The following is a 16,916-nucleotide window of genomic DNA, read 5'->3' as shown; positions in this document are numbered from 1 at the left end:
TACTATAGAATTGGAATAATTACATCAATGGCTGAGCCTAACTGAGTCCTTCTATAATCTGGAACAAATATGCTTTTAATGTCCAAGGCAGAATTGAGTGCTTTTATGTGACCAAACGTACGGACAATTCTTAATAATATCCTACAGACAAGAGTACAAGGTAAGTGACAGTAACATATTAGAGTTCTTACTTAGCGGGCAAGTGTTTGAGGAAGTAGCCCAAGACTTTGAGTGCCTGAACTCTGATTCCTTCACTTTTGGAAGCCAGCAGCTTGTAAATGGCCCTGTACAGAAACAAAGAAAAACACATGAATACCAAATTTAACATATTTAAGTAAATTTAACAGCATCTCAAATTATTAAAAAACTAAGAGTGTATCAGAACCAAACATTTACAGAATCACTTCATGACAGATTATATCTACTTTGTGAACCTACTATACAGTTGTATAGGACATCTACTTTGGTCGTAAAATAGAGGTGGTTGGAGCCTTTATGAGTGGCTAGTAAAATGAGAAGGCACCCAAAATGTGTGTCAGACAAAGATTTTCAGAAGCCTTTAAAGTGGGCCTATATCAGACACCAGCCCAGACATGCATGGTTGATACACTACATTTAACCCCCTGTGACAGAGAATGCAAACAGGGTGACTAAAAAAGCGACATAAATCTTGTGTGCCGTCGTCGCTGAATGTCAATAGTCCTGCAGATAAAGGATCAAATGAAGCCAGTAAACCATCTTTATTGGCCTCGGTGTCATCTGGCTTCATTTTGGCTTCATGAAACACAAACAGAACCACAAGGGCGCGTCTGAAATGGCACCCTAGTCCCTTTATAGCCTCTGGTTAAAAGTAGTGCACTATTATACAGGAAATAGGGTACCGTCTCTGGCACTACAAATGTAACACGGTACCATTTGGAAGGCACACACAAAGTAGGCTAACATCACAACGATCTTGTTCTCAGAGGCCGCAGGGCCTGTGGTGGAGTATGCGCCACCCGTCGCCACGGGAGATGACGCTATAGTTACAGTACCGTCATAGAAGTCAAATGACTAGAACGTAATTCCCATTGAAGTTCTATGATGGGTGGTGGGTCAATCTATTCCTGAAGCTCACCGAACTCCGTTGCGCTGATCAAAGGCCTGCACCATGGAGCCGTGATGCTCCGACATCAGAGCCACCAGCAGCTGAAGCACATCCATTAGATTATCGTCCTGGGAAAATAAATAAAGTTGTACTGAATTGAATGAATCAGATCATGGAGGAGGCCTTGTTGTTAGCATTATTAGCAATATGATAAATAGTGTGTGTGCGCGCACTAATGGGCTCGCAATTAGCATCGCCTTTCACTGTGGAGTCATGCAACCCAACGAGAGATGAATAGTGTGGCTAGTGGGTGTGCTGTTACACCATGTATCATCATGAAGCAGACACCAAAACACACCCTACTGTACAGACACCCACATGGATGCAGAGTACCCACAAACACAGGCATTGACCATGTAAGTGCAATAATTAATACTGTTTATTTTCGCACTAATTATTGATTAATTGGTGACACACAACATCAAAGATCAAACCAGTTTCCATCTTGATTAGTAATGGTCGCTACGGAAACAGACCATTAGTCATTGATAACAAATGTTGATGGAATGAATAATACACGGAAACAACGGAATTATCTGATGAATGAACAATCCATAGAAGACTGTAGAACTCCCGAGGGAAAGCGGTTAATCCCCTTGTTCCTGCAGGGATTATTCCTGCTTGTTTTACAGCACCATTATTTCTCTATGCATCACTGCAGTGTAAACACAGAGGCTTCTGCGAGGGAGGGCTTGGTGAAACTTGGCAACGGTTAAAAAGAGCCTGGTCGTTTCCCCGGCCCAGTGTGATTGCTCTGTATCTATAGTAGAGCGGAGAGAGGGTCTGGGAGGCCGGAGCTGTTGGCTTAGAGTGCCACCTAGTGGGCAGTTATATACCTCAAAACTGTAAAGGCGCATCGAGTAAAGATGAACAGGAATTACAGGAGAGTGGATACCGCTGAGCGGCATACTCTTCACACAAATGTTGCTGTTTTTTTACAATAAAGTATGTATTGTATAAAAGTAGTGCACTGTATAGGACATGACATTTTGAATGATCTTTTAGTACTAACCTCATGCATGGTGAGCAGGTAGTTGAGAATACTCTGAAGCTCGTCTTCCTTCACTCCGTAATCCTGAAAATAGAGAGTACAGAACAGAAATCTAACTCTTCACCGATCATAGTTATTGTAGATTAACATGAGGTGTAAAAGGCAAAATATATATATTATTTTTAATATCGTACGAGATTCTCATTACATACACACTCACCTTCATTATGAGTTGTTTCACAAACAGCAGCAGAAAAGCTCTGATAGAGTGGATCTCCTTCTGATTTGGTCTCAGACCGTCTACACACACAGACACACAACGACAGACACGCACACACGCAGACACGCAGGGACAAAGTCATTAGAGAAGGTCTGTTTTCAAAAGGATGTTATTTAGGACGCGATGCAGAGTGCACAGCTGTAGGTAGATAATACAAAATGTTTATTCTAGGTTTAGCAAACAACATAGGGGTACAAGAAGGACAGGAAAGCACATTCTGCAGGGGACACACAGGACTGGATGATGGACCCAGTTCCACACAGCAAAAGTAGCGTGCTGCTCAATTCCATGGCAACACTGGTCTGGGGGAGGAGAGGTATCGGTCTGTATCAGTGTGTGTAGAAAAGTGTGTGTTAGTGGAAATATGAAAGAGTGCGGTGTGTGTGTGTGTGTGTGTGTGTAGGGAGGCATGTGTGTGTTCTCCTACCGAGGCCCTTGGGCGTGACTCCGCTGCGGTCCTGGGGGTTGACGACCCAGTAGTAGTACTTGAGCGTGTGCATGACCTGCAGTACCGTGCCCACCCTGCGGATGGCGTTGTAGATGGTCACCGTGCTGATGAACTCGGTTGACAGGTAAGTGTACAACACCAACTGCACCTGGGGGGTGAATGCGCACACACACACACACACACACACACACACACACACACGTAAGAACACACGCACTCGACTAACCGGTGCCCCCGCACATTGACTCTCTACCGGTACCCCCTGTATACAGCCTCGCTATTGTTATTTTACTACAGCTCTTTAATTATTTGTTACTTCATACATTATTATTATTATTTTATTTTTTACTTATTTATTTTTTACTTTACTTTACTTTTACTTTTTTTTACTTTACTTTTTTACTTTTTTACTTGTATATTTTTTACTTAACACTTATCTTTCTTAAAACTGCATTGTTGGTTAAGGGCTTGTAAGTAAGCATTTCACTGTAAGGTCTACATTCAGGGCATGTGACAAACAACATTTGATTTGACGTGAAAACCCCAGCATGAGGTGAGGCAGAAATAAAATCCAATAGCCTAACCTACTGAACGCTGGGCTGTTGCTCTCATGTACGGGAGGAGAGATACAAGGACTAGAGCATGAAAGGATGATGGTGGGATGGACAGAGGTGGGTGGGTGTGTGTGCCTGTCTACACGTCACATGTGTCCGTGCATGAGTGTGTGCCTTCATGTGCCTACCTGCCTGCACAACTGTGTCCTTGACTGTGTGTCACCGTGCATGTGTGTGTCACCGTGCATGCGTCTACCTGCCTGCACATGTGTGTGTTCCTGTGCCAGTACCTCTCCTCTCTTACCTTGGCAGGGGCATGAATCCAGATGGCAGGGTTGAACAGGATGTGGTCACACAGCTGCTTGAGCAGCAGGACGCCGTTCTGCAGGTTGCTGAGGTAACGGGCGAAGGCCAGCACGATGTCCAGCACGGGCCGAGTCACATGCACCTTGGAAGACTACAGAGGAGGGAGGAGTGGAAGGGAGCAGAGGACACCCACAGAGAGAAAGGTGAATCAGGTTAACTCTGTTACAAGCCCACGTCAGCTGTAACCTCTAAATGCAGCTAAGGGGGGGAAAAGCAATTAGGGCCTTAGATGTAAATAGACTTTTAGAGTAACCTATATACCTGACCACACACACGCGGACACAATCAACAAGCTACCAGATGTAGGGGCGTTTTGCACTGGTCTCAGAACAGACAAATGCAGTATGGAATTGGAGGGCACAGCACTGAGGCTGAAGGACAGACAGCTCAATATCTGCTCCTCTCTGATGTAATGGACAGAGTGCCGGGAAATCATATTATCCACCTTCCAATTTCAGCACAGAACAGCAATTAGGACAGACGAGAGGAAGACTGCGGAGTGTGAATGTGTCTCTGGCGAGGGGGGTGTTGTGTGTATCACGTCTCTCACCTTCTCCAGGGTGTAACCGATGACCAGGAAGCCCTTGCAGGCCAGGACCTGCTCTTGCATAGCCACAGAGTTCTTCAGCAGCTCCATCACAAAGGATAGCAAAGTGCAACTGGGGGGGGGAGAGAGAGCGAGAGAGTGGTTAGCTGCTGAGTAAGACTTGCCCCTTACAGGGTATATCCTATAGCAATTGTCTAATATAATGAGGGTGTCAACATTCTACCATTCTGCTGTGAGAACACAATCTATGCAACACCTTCCCCTTGAGGGCAGACCAAAGCCACAAAGCCATGATTGAGAACATTACTCAAGGACCAGGGGCAGTAATATTCACAACTGGTATCCAGGTTTAGTAGGACAAGACAACATTATGCCATTTGCGCTGCCGTCATGCATGGTTGAATCCGTTGAATTAGCAAAACAACTTCTACTTAGTGAAAGCAAAATACTCTAGACTGCGGGGCGAGTTCAAACACAGCCCCACCAACCCAATGCACTTCCTCCCACATGGCTACGCACAGATGTGTACAGTATTTTAAAAGAATTGAATAAAGTCAATCAATCGATGAATCAAAAGACAGTAGTCCCCTACCAGACAGAGGTGTCCAGTTCATCGCTGGTGTGCTGGAGGTGATCCAGCTGTGCAAACAGGGGGAAGAGGACCTGCACTCCCCCGATGGAGTGGATGGCACTCTGGACCGAGTGGGTCACCACAGCCTTCACATCCTGAAGAAGGGAGGAATACATACACAAGGATCAGGGGTATAATTTTTATTTATTTAACCAGGTAGGCAAGTTGAGAACAAGTTCTCATTTACAATTGCGACCTGGCCAAGATGAAGCAAAGCAGTTCGACTCGTACAACACAGAGTTACACATGGAGTAAAACAAACATACAGTCAATAATACAGTAGAAAAATAAGTCTATATACAATGTGAGCAAGTGAGGGGAGATGAGGGAGGTAAAGGCAAAAAAAGGCCATGGTGGCGAAGTAAATACAATATAGCAAGTAAAACACTGGAATGGTAGATTTGCAGTGGAAGAATGTGCAAAGTAGAGAGAGAAATAATGGGGTGCAAAGGAGCAAAATAAATAAATAAATAACAGTAGGGGGAGAGGTAGTTATTTGGGCTAAATTATAGATGGGCTATGTACAGGTGCAGTAATCTGTGAGCTGCTCTGACAGCTGGTGCTTAAAGCTAGTACGGTAGAATCAGAACCCTATCAGAACCCTATGGCCTGTAGACAAAGGCTGGGTCTTGGCAGTCTGTTTCTGCTTTCGTCTCAGGTGGAAAACAGCGCGGATTGGAGGCGGTGTCACATTTCTCCCTTGTACATCTGGTGTGGTGTTGAAACAGTATAACGCCTCAGAACATCTGTCTCCTTTACAGCACTATTACACCTGTCGCTAACGGTGACGGGCTGAGTGGCAGGCGCGTTACCGCGACGATGAGTTAGTCTCTGAGGCAACATGGCTCAGGTGTCTAGTCCGTTTACCCTGATGAGGGTTTTGCTAAATGAGTTCTGTGGACAGAAAATTTTCGACATTTCTTCCTGTCAGATCCCACAGTAGCTAAATGTGCTATTATGAGCAAGGCCCTTTTCCTCATGCGTTTACGGTTCTGTCTACCGACTAAACAAGCCATTAGTCATTGTGAACACATACGTAGAGGACACTAACCTACAGACACATGTCCATGTACGGAAGACAGACAATGTGCTAACAAATACTAAACAAGTTGACCTAAATAGAGGGAATGCGGAAGAATATAGGAAATGATTAGTCTATAGGCGATGGGGTCTGTGTGTGTGCGTGCGTGCGTGTACAAACGTACAGGCCGAGCTGCCTCAGAAAGACAAAGGAGCTCATGCGTTGACTAAACGCGCTGTGAGGCTCAGAGACAAACTCAATTACAGTGAGAGAGACAATAGGAGGATTCAAAGTAATTCAATAAAAAGGACAGCTGTGTGTGTGTGTGTGTGTGTGTGTGTGTGTGTGTGTGTGTGTGTGTGTGTGTGTGTGTGTGTGTGTGTGTGTGTGTGTGTGTGTGTGTGTGTGTGTGTGTGTGTGTGTTTGTGTGTGTGTGTGCTGCCAAGGTCTTCCTAATGTGCATTTAATCAGGCGTGCAGACGTCCTTCTGCGATAAAGAAAGTCAAAAACATGGATTTGAATGAGAGTTGGAGAGAAATACATTTCTGAAGCACTTTCATTACAGTACTTGTCATCTAGTTGTTGCTACCTAGAACTTACATGGTAACACGTAGCCACCAGAACGTGCCAATTTACTTTATCTCATAAATAAATTAACTCATCATCCTCAGTAACTACAGGGTCAAATAAAGTATTGCATAATATAATAAAGTGCTTAAAGAAAACTCAGGAAGCACCACCTTGGTTCAATATAGAAATGACTGGTAGGCAGATCTAATTCTGTAATAGAACAGGGTGGTGTTCTGTTCCCAGCCTGCTAGCCAGCCAGGTGCAGTGTGGTTCATTCTCACCTCTATCTTAAAGGAACAATCCACCCAAAAACACTCATTCCCTTCATTTACAGTGTTAAATAACACGACTATGTGAGAACAATATTTTTTGTGAACAAATGTTTCATTTGAGCATTATAATAAGGTTGGTAGCAACATGGAAAATCGTTGTGGAAGTCTGTTGTAGCTCAAGTCTACTACAAAATCCACAATGCAATGCTCTCTATGGGCTGGCTGGATAGCTAGCTAGCAAACGTAGCTACACACAATAATACCAAACGCAAAATCAGCATGTGAAGTAGCTAGTTAACTAAAATCCCCTAAACAAACTGCACTATCAATGTTAGGACTACAACCTAACTATGTTCAACCTGCAGATGTCAAATCAAATTCTATTTGTCACATACACGTGTTTAGCAGATGTTATTGCAGGTGTAGCGAAATTCTTGTGTTTCTAGCTCCAACAGTGCAGTAATGTCTAACAAGTAATATCTAACAAGTAATATCTAACCATTTCAAAAACAACACACACAAATCTAAAGTAAAGGAATGGAATTAAAAATATATAAATATTTGGATGAGCAAAGTCAGACCGGCATAGACTAAGATACTGCCTCACAGAGTGGAGTCTGAAATTTGTACGGGCAGATATACTTTTGAGGAGATGGGAAACGTTGCCCATGCTACATCAATGGGCCGCGCGGTGCATTCTGGGCGATTCTGGGACAAGGAGTTGGATACATTCCCAACCAGCAGACTGTCATTGAATTCCTATCTCCTTTCTCTAATCTCTACGACAACGGCACCATGCAATGCACTCTGGACTAAAGAGGCAGGCAAAATGGGGAAAATGTGCTAGACTCTCAATTAAATTACACATTTCTAGAGGTAGGAATATCACAGAAATATGATCAATGGCTCATTGGAGAGAAGACATCCTCCCGAATTACGACATCGGCCAGTATTGAAATCTGACCTGTACAATAGACATTTTCGCGATCTAAAAGTCGTATTCCTATTAACTTCCAGTGTAGTGAGAGACTTTATCACGGTGCTACGTCATACCAGACGGATTTCTGCCTGCTTGAATGGCAATGAAATCATGAACTGACACAGGGAATCGATAGAACATCACTCAGAGATGCACAAAAACAATATAACATTCAAAATGGGTGAACTTTTCCTTTAATTAGAAGTAGATAGAGCCTGATGGAGGTGCTTCATTACCTGTATGAAGGTGTGTGTATGTGTAGGTGTGTGCATAGGTATGTGTATGTGTGTGTATGTGTGTGTATGTGTAGGTGTGTGTATGTGTGTGTAGGTGTAGGTGTATGTGTGTGTATGTGTAGGTGTGTATATGTGTAGGTGTGTATATGTGTAGGTGTGTGTGTGTGTATGTGTAGGTGTGTGTGTGTGTAGGTATGTGTAGGTGTGTGTGTAGGTGTAGGTGAGTGTGTGTAGGTGTGTGTAGGTGTAGGTGTGTGTGTGAAGGTGTGTGAAGGTGTGTGAAGGTGTGTGAAGGTGTGTGTGTGTGTGTGTGTGTGTGTGTGTGTGTGTGTGTGTGTGTGTGTGTGTGTGCGTATGAAAGTGTGTGTCTATGTGTATGAAAGTGTGTGTATATGTGTATGAAGGTGTGTATGAAGGTGTGTGTGTATGTGTATGAAGGTGTGTGTGTATGTGTATGAAGGTGTGTGTGTATGTGTATGAAGGTGTGTGTGTATGTGTATGAAGGTGTGTGTGTATGTGTATGAAAGTGTGTGTCTATGTGTATGAAAGTGTGTGTCTATGTGTATGAAAGTGTGTGTCTATGTGTATGAAGGTGTGTGTCTATGTGTATGAAGGTGTGTATGAAGGTGTGTGTGTGTGTGTGTGTATGAAGGTGTGTATGAAGGTGTGTGTGTGTGTGTGTGTGTGTGTGTGTGTGTGTGTGTGTGTGTGTGTGTGTGTGTGTGTGTGTGTGTGTGTGTATGAAAGTGTGTGTCTGTGTATGAAGGTGTGTGTCTATGTGTATGAAGGTGTGTATGAAGGTGTGTGTGTGTGTGTGTATGAAGGTGTGTGTGTGTGTGTGTGTGTATGAAGGTGTGTGTGTGTGTGTGTGTGTGTGTGTGTGTGTGTGTGTGTGTGTGTGTGTGTGTGTGTGTGTGTGTGTGTGTGTGTGTGTATGAAAGTGTGTGTCTATGTGTATGAAGGTGTGTGTGTATGAAGGTGTGTGTGTGTATGTGTATGAAGGTGTGTGTGTGTATGTGTATGAAGGTGTGTGTGTGTATGTGTGTGTGTGTGTATGTGTGTGTGTATGTGTGTGTGTATGTGTGTGTAGGTGTGTGTGTAGGTGTGTGTGTAGGTGTGTGTAGGTGTGTGTAGGTGTGTGTAGGTGTGTGTGTGTATGTGTATGAAAGTGTGTGTCTATGTGTATGAAGGTGTGTGTCTATGTGTATGAAGGTGTGTGTGTGTCTATGTGTATGAAAGTGTGTGTATATGTGTATGAAGGTGTGTATGAAGGTGTGTGTGTATGTGTATGAAGGTGTGTGTCTATGTGTATGAAGGTGTGTGTGTGTATGTGTATGAAGGTGTGTGTGTGTATGTGTATGAAGGTGTGTGTGTGTATGTGTATGAAGGTGTGTGTGTGTATGTGTATGAAGGTGTGTGTGTGTATGTGTGTGTGTAGGTGTGTGTATGTGTGTGTGTAGGTGTGTGTAGGTGTGTGTAGGTGTGTGTAGGTGTGTGTAGGTGTGTGTAGGTGTGTGTAGGTGTGTGTAGGTGTGTGTAGGTGTGTGTAGGTGTGTGTAGGTGTGTGTGTGTATGTGTATGAAAGTGTGTGTCTATGTGTATGAAGGTGTGTGTCTATGTGTATGAAGGTGTGTGTATGTGTGTATGAAGGTGTGTGTCTATGTGTATGAAGGTGTGCGTATGTGTGTATGAAGGTGTGTGTATGTGTATGAAGGTGTGTGTGTGTGTGTATGAAGGTGTGTGTGTGTGTGTGTGTGTGTGTGTGTGTGTGTGTGTGTGTGTGTGTGTGTGTGTGTGTGTGTGTATAGGTGTATAGGTGTGTAGGTGTGTGTAGGTGTGTGTAGGTGTGTGTAGGTGTGTGTAGGTGTGTGTGTGTTGGTGTGTGTGTGTAGGTGTGTGTGTGTAGGTGTGTGTGTGTAGGTGTGTGTGTGTAGGTGTGTGTGTGTAGGTGTAGGTGTGTAGGTGTAGGTGTGTAGGTGTAGGTGTAGGTGTGTGTAGGTGTGTGTAGGTGTAGGTGTGTGTAGGAAGGTGTGTGTATATGTGTATGAAGGTGTGTGTATATGTGTATGAAGGTGTGTGTATATGTGTATGAAGGTGTGTGTATGTGTATGAAGGTGTGTGTGTGTGTGTGTAGGTGTGTGTGTGTGTGTGTAGGTGTGTGTGTTTGAAGGTGTGTGTGTGTGTGTGTGTAGGTGTGTGTGTATGAAGGTGTGTGTATGTGTAGGTGTGTGTGTGTGTGTATGAAAGTGTGTGTCTATGTGTATGAAGGTGTGTATGAAGGTGTGTGTGTATGTGTATGAAGGTGTGTGTGTATGTGTATGAAGGTGTGTGTATGTGTGTGTGTGTATAGGTGTGTGTAGGTGTATAGGTGTGTGTAGGTGTATAGGTGTGTGTAGGTGTGTAGGTGTGTGTAGGTGTGTAGGTGTGTGTAGGTGTGTGTAGGTGTGTGTAGGTGTGTGTAGGTGTGTGTAGGTGTGTGTGTGTAGGTGTAGGGGTGTGTAGGTGTAGGTGTGTGTAGGTGTAGGTGTGTAGGTGTAGGTGTGTGTAGGTGTGTGTAGGAAGGTGTGTGTATATGTGTATGAAGGTGTGTGTATATGTGTATGAAGGTGTGTGTATATGTGTATGAAGGTGTGTGTATATGTGTATGAAGGTGTGTGTGTAGGTGTGTGTGTGTGTGTGTGTAGGTGTGTGTGTATGAAGGTGTGTGTGTGTGTGTGTGTAGGTGTGTGTGTGTGTGTAGGTGTGTGTGTATGAAGGTGTGTGTATGTGTAGGTGTGTGTGTGTGTGTGTGTATGAAAGTGTGTGTCAATGTGTATGAAGTTGTGTGTGTATGTGTATGAAGGTGTGTGTATGTGTATGTGTGTGTAGGTGTGTGTAGGTGTATAGGTGTGTGTAGGTGTGTAGGTGTGTGTAGGTGTGTAGGTGTGTGTAGGTGTGTAGGTGTGTGTAGGTGTGTGTAGGTGTGTGTAGGTGTGTGTAGGTGTGTGTAGGTGTGTGTAGGTGTGTGTGTGTAGGTGTAGGTGTGTGTGTGTGTGTAGGTGTGTGTGTGTAGGTGTAGGTGTGTAGGTGTAGGTGTGTGTAGGTGTGTGTAGGAAGGTGTGTGTATATGTGTATGAAGGTGTGTGTATATGTGTATGAAGGTGTGTGTATATGTGTATGAAGGTGTGTGTATATGTGTATGAAGGTGTGTGTGTAGGTGTGTGTGTGTGTGTAGGTGTGTGTGTATGAAGGTGTGTGTGTGTGTGTGTAGGTGTGTGTGTGTGTGTAGGTGTGTGTGTATGAAGGTGTGTGTATGTGTAGGTGTGTGTGTGTGTCAATGTGTATGAAAGTGTGTGTCAATGTGTATGAAGGTGTGTGTATGTGTATGAAGGTGTGTGTGTGTGTGTATGAAGGTGTGTGTGTATGTGTATGAAGGTGTGTGTATGTGTGTGTGTGTGTGTGTGTGTGTGTGTGTAGGTGTGTGGGTGTGTGTGTGTGTAGGTGTGTGTGTGTAGGTGTGTAGGTGTGTGTAGGTGTGTGTAGGTGTAGGTGTGTAGGTGTGTAGGTGTGTGTGTGTGTGTGTGTGTAGGTGTGTGTGTGTAGGTGTGTGTGTGTAGGTGTGTGTGTGTAGGTGTGTGTGTGTAGGTGTAGGTGTGTAGGTGTAGGTGTGTAGGTGTAGGTGTAGGTGTGTGTAGGTGTGTGTAGGTGTAGGTGTGTGTAGGAAGGTGTGTGTATATGTGTATGAAGGTGTGTGTATATGTGTATGAAGGTGTGTGTATATGTGTATGAAGGTGTGTGTATGTGTATGAAGGTGTGTGTGTGTGTGTGTAGGTGTGTGTGTGTGTGTGTAGGTGTGTGTGTTTGAAGGTGTGTGTGTGTGTGTGTGTAGGTGTGTGTGTATGAAGGTGTGTGTATGTGTAGGTGTGTGTGTGTGTGTATGAAAGTGTGTGTCTATGTGTATGAAGGTGTGTATGAAGGTGTGTGTGTATGTGTATGAAGGTGTGTGTGTATGTGTATGAAGGTGTGTGTATGTGTGTGTGTGTATAGGTGTGTGTAGGTGTATAGGTGTGTGTAGGTGTATAGGTGTGTGTAGGTGTGTAGGTGTGTGTAGGTGTGTAGGTGTGTGTAGGTGTGTGTAGGTGTGTGTAGGTGTGTGTAGGTGTGTGTAGGTGTGTGTGTGTAGGTGTAGGGGTGTGTAGGTGTAGGTGTGTGTAGGTGTAGGTGTGTAGGTGTAGGTGTGTGTAGGTGTGTGTAGGAAGGTGTGTGTATATGTGTATGAAGGTGTGTGTATATGTGTATGAAGGTGTGTGTATATGTGTATGAAGGTGTGTGTATATGTGTATGAAGGTGTGTGTGTAGGTGTGTGTGTGTGTGTGTGTAGGTGTGTGTGTATGAAGGTGTGTGTGTGTGTGTGTGTAGGTGTGTGTGTGTGTGTAGGTGTGTGTGTATGAAGGTGTGTGTATGTGTAGGTGTGTGTGTGTGTGTGTGTATGAAAGTGTGTGTCAATGTGTATGAAGTTGTGTGTGTATGTGTATGAAGGTGTGTGTATGTGTATGTGTGTGTAGGTGTGTGTAGGTGTATAGGTGTGTGTAGGTGTGTAGGTGTGTGTAGGTGTGTAGGTGTGTGTAGGTGTGTAGGTGTGTGTAGGTGTGTGTAGGTGTGTGTAGGTGTGTGTAGGTGTGTGTAGGTGTGTGTAGGTGTGTGTGTGTAGGTGTAGGTGTGTGTGTGTGTGTAGGTGTGTGTGTGTAGGTGTAGGTGTGTAGGTGTAGGTGTGTGTAGGTGTGTGTAGGAAGGTGTGTGTATATGTGTATGAAGGTGTGTGTATATGTGTATGAAGGTGTGTGTATATGTGTATGAAGGTGTGTGTATATGTGTATGAAGGTGTGTGTGTAGGTGTGTGTGTGTGTGTAGGTGTGTGTGTATGAAGGTGTGTGTGTGTGTGTGTAGGTGTGTGTGTGTGTGTAGGTGTGTGTGTATGAAGGTGTGTGTATGTGTAGGTGTGTGTGTGTGTCAATGTGTATGAAAGTGTGTGTCAATGTGTATGAAGGTGTGTGTATGTGTATGAAGGTGTGTGTGTGTGTGTATGAAGGTGTGTGTGTATGTGTATGAAGGTGTGTGTATGTGTGTGTGTGTGTGTGTGTGTGTGTGTGTAGGTGTGTGGGTAGGTGTGTGTGTGTAGGTGTGTGTGTGTAGGTGTGTAGGTGTGTGTAGGTGTGTGTAGGTGTAGGTGTGTAGGTGTGTAGGTGTGTGTGTGTGTGTGTGTGTGTGTGTGTGTGTGTGTGTGTGTGTGTGTGTGTGTGTAGGTGTAGGTGTAGGTGTGTGTAGGTGTAGGTGTAGGTGTGTGTAGGTGTGTGTAGGAAGGTGTGTGTATATGTGTATGAAGGTGTGTGTATATGTGTATGAAGGTGTGTGTATATGTGTATGAAGGTGTGTGTATATGTGTATGAAGGTGTGTGTGTAGGTGTGTGTGTGTGTGTGTGTGTGTGTGTAGGTGTGTGTGTATGAAGGTGTGTGTGTGTGTGTGTAGGTGTGTGTGTGTGTGTGTGTAGGTGTGTGTGTATGAAGGTGTGTGTATGTGTAGGTGTGTGTGTGTGTGTGTGTATGAAAGTGTGTGTCAATGTGTATGAAAGTGTGTGTCAATGTGTATGAAGGTGTGTGTATATGTGTATGAAGGTGTGTGTGTGTGTGTGTATGAAGGTGTGTGTGTATGAAGGTGTGTTTGTATGTGTATGAAGGTGTGTGTATGTGTGTGTGTGTGTGTGTGTGTAGGTGTGTAGGTGTGTGTGTGTGTAGGAAGGTGTGTGTAGGTGTGTAGGAAGGTGTGTGTATATGTGTATGAAGGTGTGTGTATATGTGTATGAAGGTGTGTGTATATGTGTATGAAGGTGTGTGTATATGTGTATGAAGGTGTGTGTATATGTGTATGAAGGTGTGTGTGTAGGTGTGTGTGTGTGTGTAGGTGTGTGTGTATGAAGGTGTGTGTGTGTGTGTGTAGGTGTGTGTGTGTGTGTAGGTGTGTGTATGTGTAGGTGTGTGTGTGTGTCAATGTGTATGAAAGTGTGTGTCAATGTGTATGAAGGTGTGTGTATATGTGTATGAAGGTGTGTGTGTGTGTGTATGAAGGTGTGTGTGTATGTGTATGAAGGTGTGTGTATGTGTGTGTGTGTGTGTGTGTGTGTAGGTGTGTAGGTGTGTGGGTGTGTGGGTGTGTAGGTGTGTAGGTGTGTGTGTGTGTAGGTGTGTAGGTGTGTGTAGGTGTGTGTAGGTGTGTGTGTAGGTGTGTGTGTGTGTGTGTGTGTGTGTGTGTGTGTGTGTGTGTGTGTGTGTGTGTGTGTGTGTGTGTGTGTGTGTGTGTGTGTGTGTGTGTGTGTGTAGGTGTAGGTGTAGGTGTGTGTAGGTGTGTGTAGGAAGGTGTGTGTATATGTGTATGAAGGTGTGTGTATATGTGTATGAAGGTGTGTGTATATGTGTATGAAGGTGTGTGTGTAGGTGTGTGTGTGTGTGTGTGTAGGTGTGTGTGTATGAAGGTGTGTGTGTGTGTGTGTAGGTGTGTGTGTGTGTGTGTGTAGGTGTGTGTGTATGAAGGTGTGTGTATGTGTAGGTGTGTGTGTGTGTGTGTGTATGAAAGTGTGTGTCAATGTGTATGAAAGTGTGTGTCAATGTGTATGAAGGTGTGTGTATATGTGTATGAAGGTGTGTGTGTGTGTGTGTATGAAGGTGTGTGTGTATGAAGGTGTGTTTGTATGTGTATGAAGGTGTGTGTATGTGTGTGTGTGTGTGTAGGTGTGTAGGTGTGTGTAGGTGTGTAGGTGTGTAGGTGTGTGTAGGTGTGTGTAGGTGTGTGTGTGTGTGTGTGTGTGTGTGTGTGTGTGTGTGTGTGTGTGTGTGTGTGTGTGTGTGTGTGTGTGTGTGTATGAAAGTGTGTGTGTGTGTATGATGGTGTGTGTGTGTGTGTGTGTGTATGAAGGTGTGTGTGTGTGTGTGTGTGTATGAAGGTGTGTGTGTGTGTGTGTGTGTATGAAGGTGTGTGTGTGTGTGTGTGTGTATGAAGGTGTGTGTGTGTGTGTGTGTGTGTGTATGATGGTGTGTGTGTGTGTGTGTGTGTGTGTGTGTGTGTGTGTGTGTGTGTGTATGAAAGTGTGTGTCTATGTGTATGAAGGTGTGTGTGTATGAAGGTGTGTGTGTGTGTATGTGTATGAAGGTGTGTGTGTGTATGTGTATGAAGGTGTGTGTGTGTATGTGTGTGTGTGTGTATGTGTGTGTGTATGTGTGTGTGTATGTGTGTGTAGGTGTGTGTGTAGGTGTGTGTGTAGGTGTGTGTGTAGGTGTGTGTAGGTGTGTGTAGGTGTGTGTGTGTATGTGTATGAAAGTGTGTGTCTATGTGTATGAAGGTGTGTGTCTATGTGTATGAAGGTGTGTGTGTGTCTATGTGTATGAAAGTGTGTGTATATGTGTATGAAGGTGTGTATGAAGGTGTGTGTGTATGTGTATGAAGGTGTGTGTCTATGTGTATGAAGGTGTGTGTGTGTATGTGTATGAAGGTGTGTGTGTGTATGTGTATGAAGGTGTGTGTGTGTATGTGTATGAAGGTGTGTGTGTGTATGTGTATGAAGGTGTGTGTGTGTATGTGTATGAAGGTGTGTGTGTGTATGTGTGTGTGTAGGTGTGTGTATGTGTGTGTGTAGGTGTGTGTAGGTGTGTGTAGGTGTGTGTAGGTGTGTGTAGGTGTGTGTAGGTGTGTGTAGGTGTGTGTAGGTGTGTGTGTGTATGTGTATGAAAGTGTGTGTCTATGTGTATGAAGGTGTGTGTCTATGTGTATGAAGGTGTGTGTATGTGTGTATGAAGGTGTGTGTCTATGTGTATGAAGGTGTGTGTATGTGTGTATGAAGGTGTGTGTATGTGTATGAAGGTGTGTGTGTGTGTGTATGAAGGTGTGTGTGTGTGTGTATGAAGGTGTGTGTATGTGTATGTGTATGAAGGTGTGTGTGTGTGTGTGTGTGTGTGTGTGTGTGTGTGTGTGTGTGTGTGTGTGTGTGTGTGTGTGTGTGTATAGGTGTATAGGTGTATAGGTGTGTAGGTGTGTAGGTGTGTGTAGGTGTGTGTAGGTGTGTGTGTGTGTAGGTGTGTGTGTGTAGGTGTGTGTGTGTAGGTGTGTGTGTGTAGGTGTGTGTGTGTAGGTGTGTGTGTGTAGGTGTAGGTGTGTAGGTGTAGGTGTGTAGGTGTAGGTGTGTAGGTGTAGGTGTAGGTGTGTGTAGGTGTGTGTAGGTGTAGGTGTGTGTAGGAAGGTGTGTGTATATGTGTATGAAGGTGTGTGTATATGTGTATGAAGGTGTGTGTATATGTGTATGAAGGTGTGTGTATGTGTCAATGTGTATGAAGGTGTGTGTATATGTGTATGAAGGTGTGTGTGTGTGTGTATGAAGGTGTGTGTGTATGTGTATGAAGGTGTGTGTATGTGTGTGTGTGTGTGTGTGTGTGTAGGTGTGTAGGTGTGTGGGTGTGTGTGTGTGTAGGTGTGTAGGTGTGTGTGTGTGTAGGTGTGTAGGTGTGTGTAGGTGTGTGTGTAGGTGTGTGTGTAGGTGTGTGTGTGTGTGTGTGTGTGTGTGTGTGTGTGTGTGTGTGTGTGTGTGTGTGTGTGTGTGTGTGTGTGTGTGTGTGTGTGTGTGTGTGTGTGTGTGTGTGTAGGTGTAGGTGTAGGTGTGTGTAGGTGTGTGTAGGAAGGTGTGTGTATATGTGTATGAAGGTGTGTGTATATGTGTATGAAGGTGTGTGTATATGTGTATGAAGGTGTGTGTGTAGGTGTGTGTGTGTGTGTGTGTAGGTGTGTGTGTATGAAGGTGTGTGTGTGTGTGTGTAGGTGTGTGTGTGTGTGTGTGTAGGTGTGTGTGTATGAAG

General features: G+C 44.4%; 1 protein-coding gene across 3 annotated transcripts in view; it reads right to left on the bottom strand.

Moving 5' to 3' along the window:
• The window catches only part of LOC129841026 (lipopolysaccharide-responsive and beige-like anchor protein), a 329,530-nt gene that overhangs the window by 240,926 nt on the left and 71,688 nt on the right, over positions 1 to 16,916 (bottom strand). For all 3 annotated transcript variants that reach the window (XM_055909138.1, XM_055909136.1, XM_055909137.1), the window contains exons 11-18: positions 4,926 to 5,059; positions 4,337 to 4,445; positions 3,725 to 3,877; positions 2,846 to 3,014; positions 2,359 to 2,438; positions 2,160 to 2,222; positions 1,118 to 1,215; positions 192 to 284 (exon numbers count right to left, since the gene is read on the bottom strand). In XM_055909138.1, the coding sequence (XP_055765113.1) occupies positions 192 to 284; positions 1,118 to 1,215; positions 2,160 to 2,222; positions 2,359 to 2,438; positions 2,846 to 3,014; positions 3,725 to 3,877; positions 4,337 to 4,445; positions 4,926 to 5,059 (899 nt within the window). The remainder of the gene's footprint in view (positions 1 to 191; positions 285 to 1,117; positions 1,216 to 2,159; positions 2,223 to 2,358; positions 2,439 to 2,845; positions 3,015 to 3,724; positions 3,878 to 4,336; positions 4,446 to 4,925; positions 5,060 to 16,916) is intronic.

This window comes from Salvelinus fontinalis, chromosome 42, assembly GCF_029448725.1.
Source record: "Salvelinus fontinalis isolate EN_2023a chromosome 42, ASM2944872v1, whole genome shotgun sequence".
Classification (NCBI taxonomy): Eukaryota; Metazoa; Chordata; class Actinopteri; order Salmoniformes; family Salmonidae; genus Salvelinus; species Salvelinus fontinalis.
Note: the sequence above shows the minus strand (reverse complement) of the source record. Positions and strands in the feature narration are given on the sequence as shown.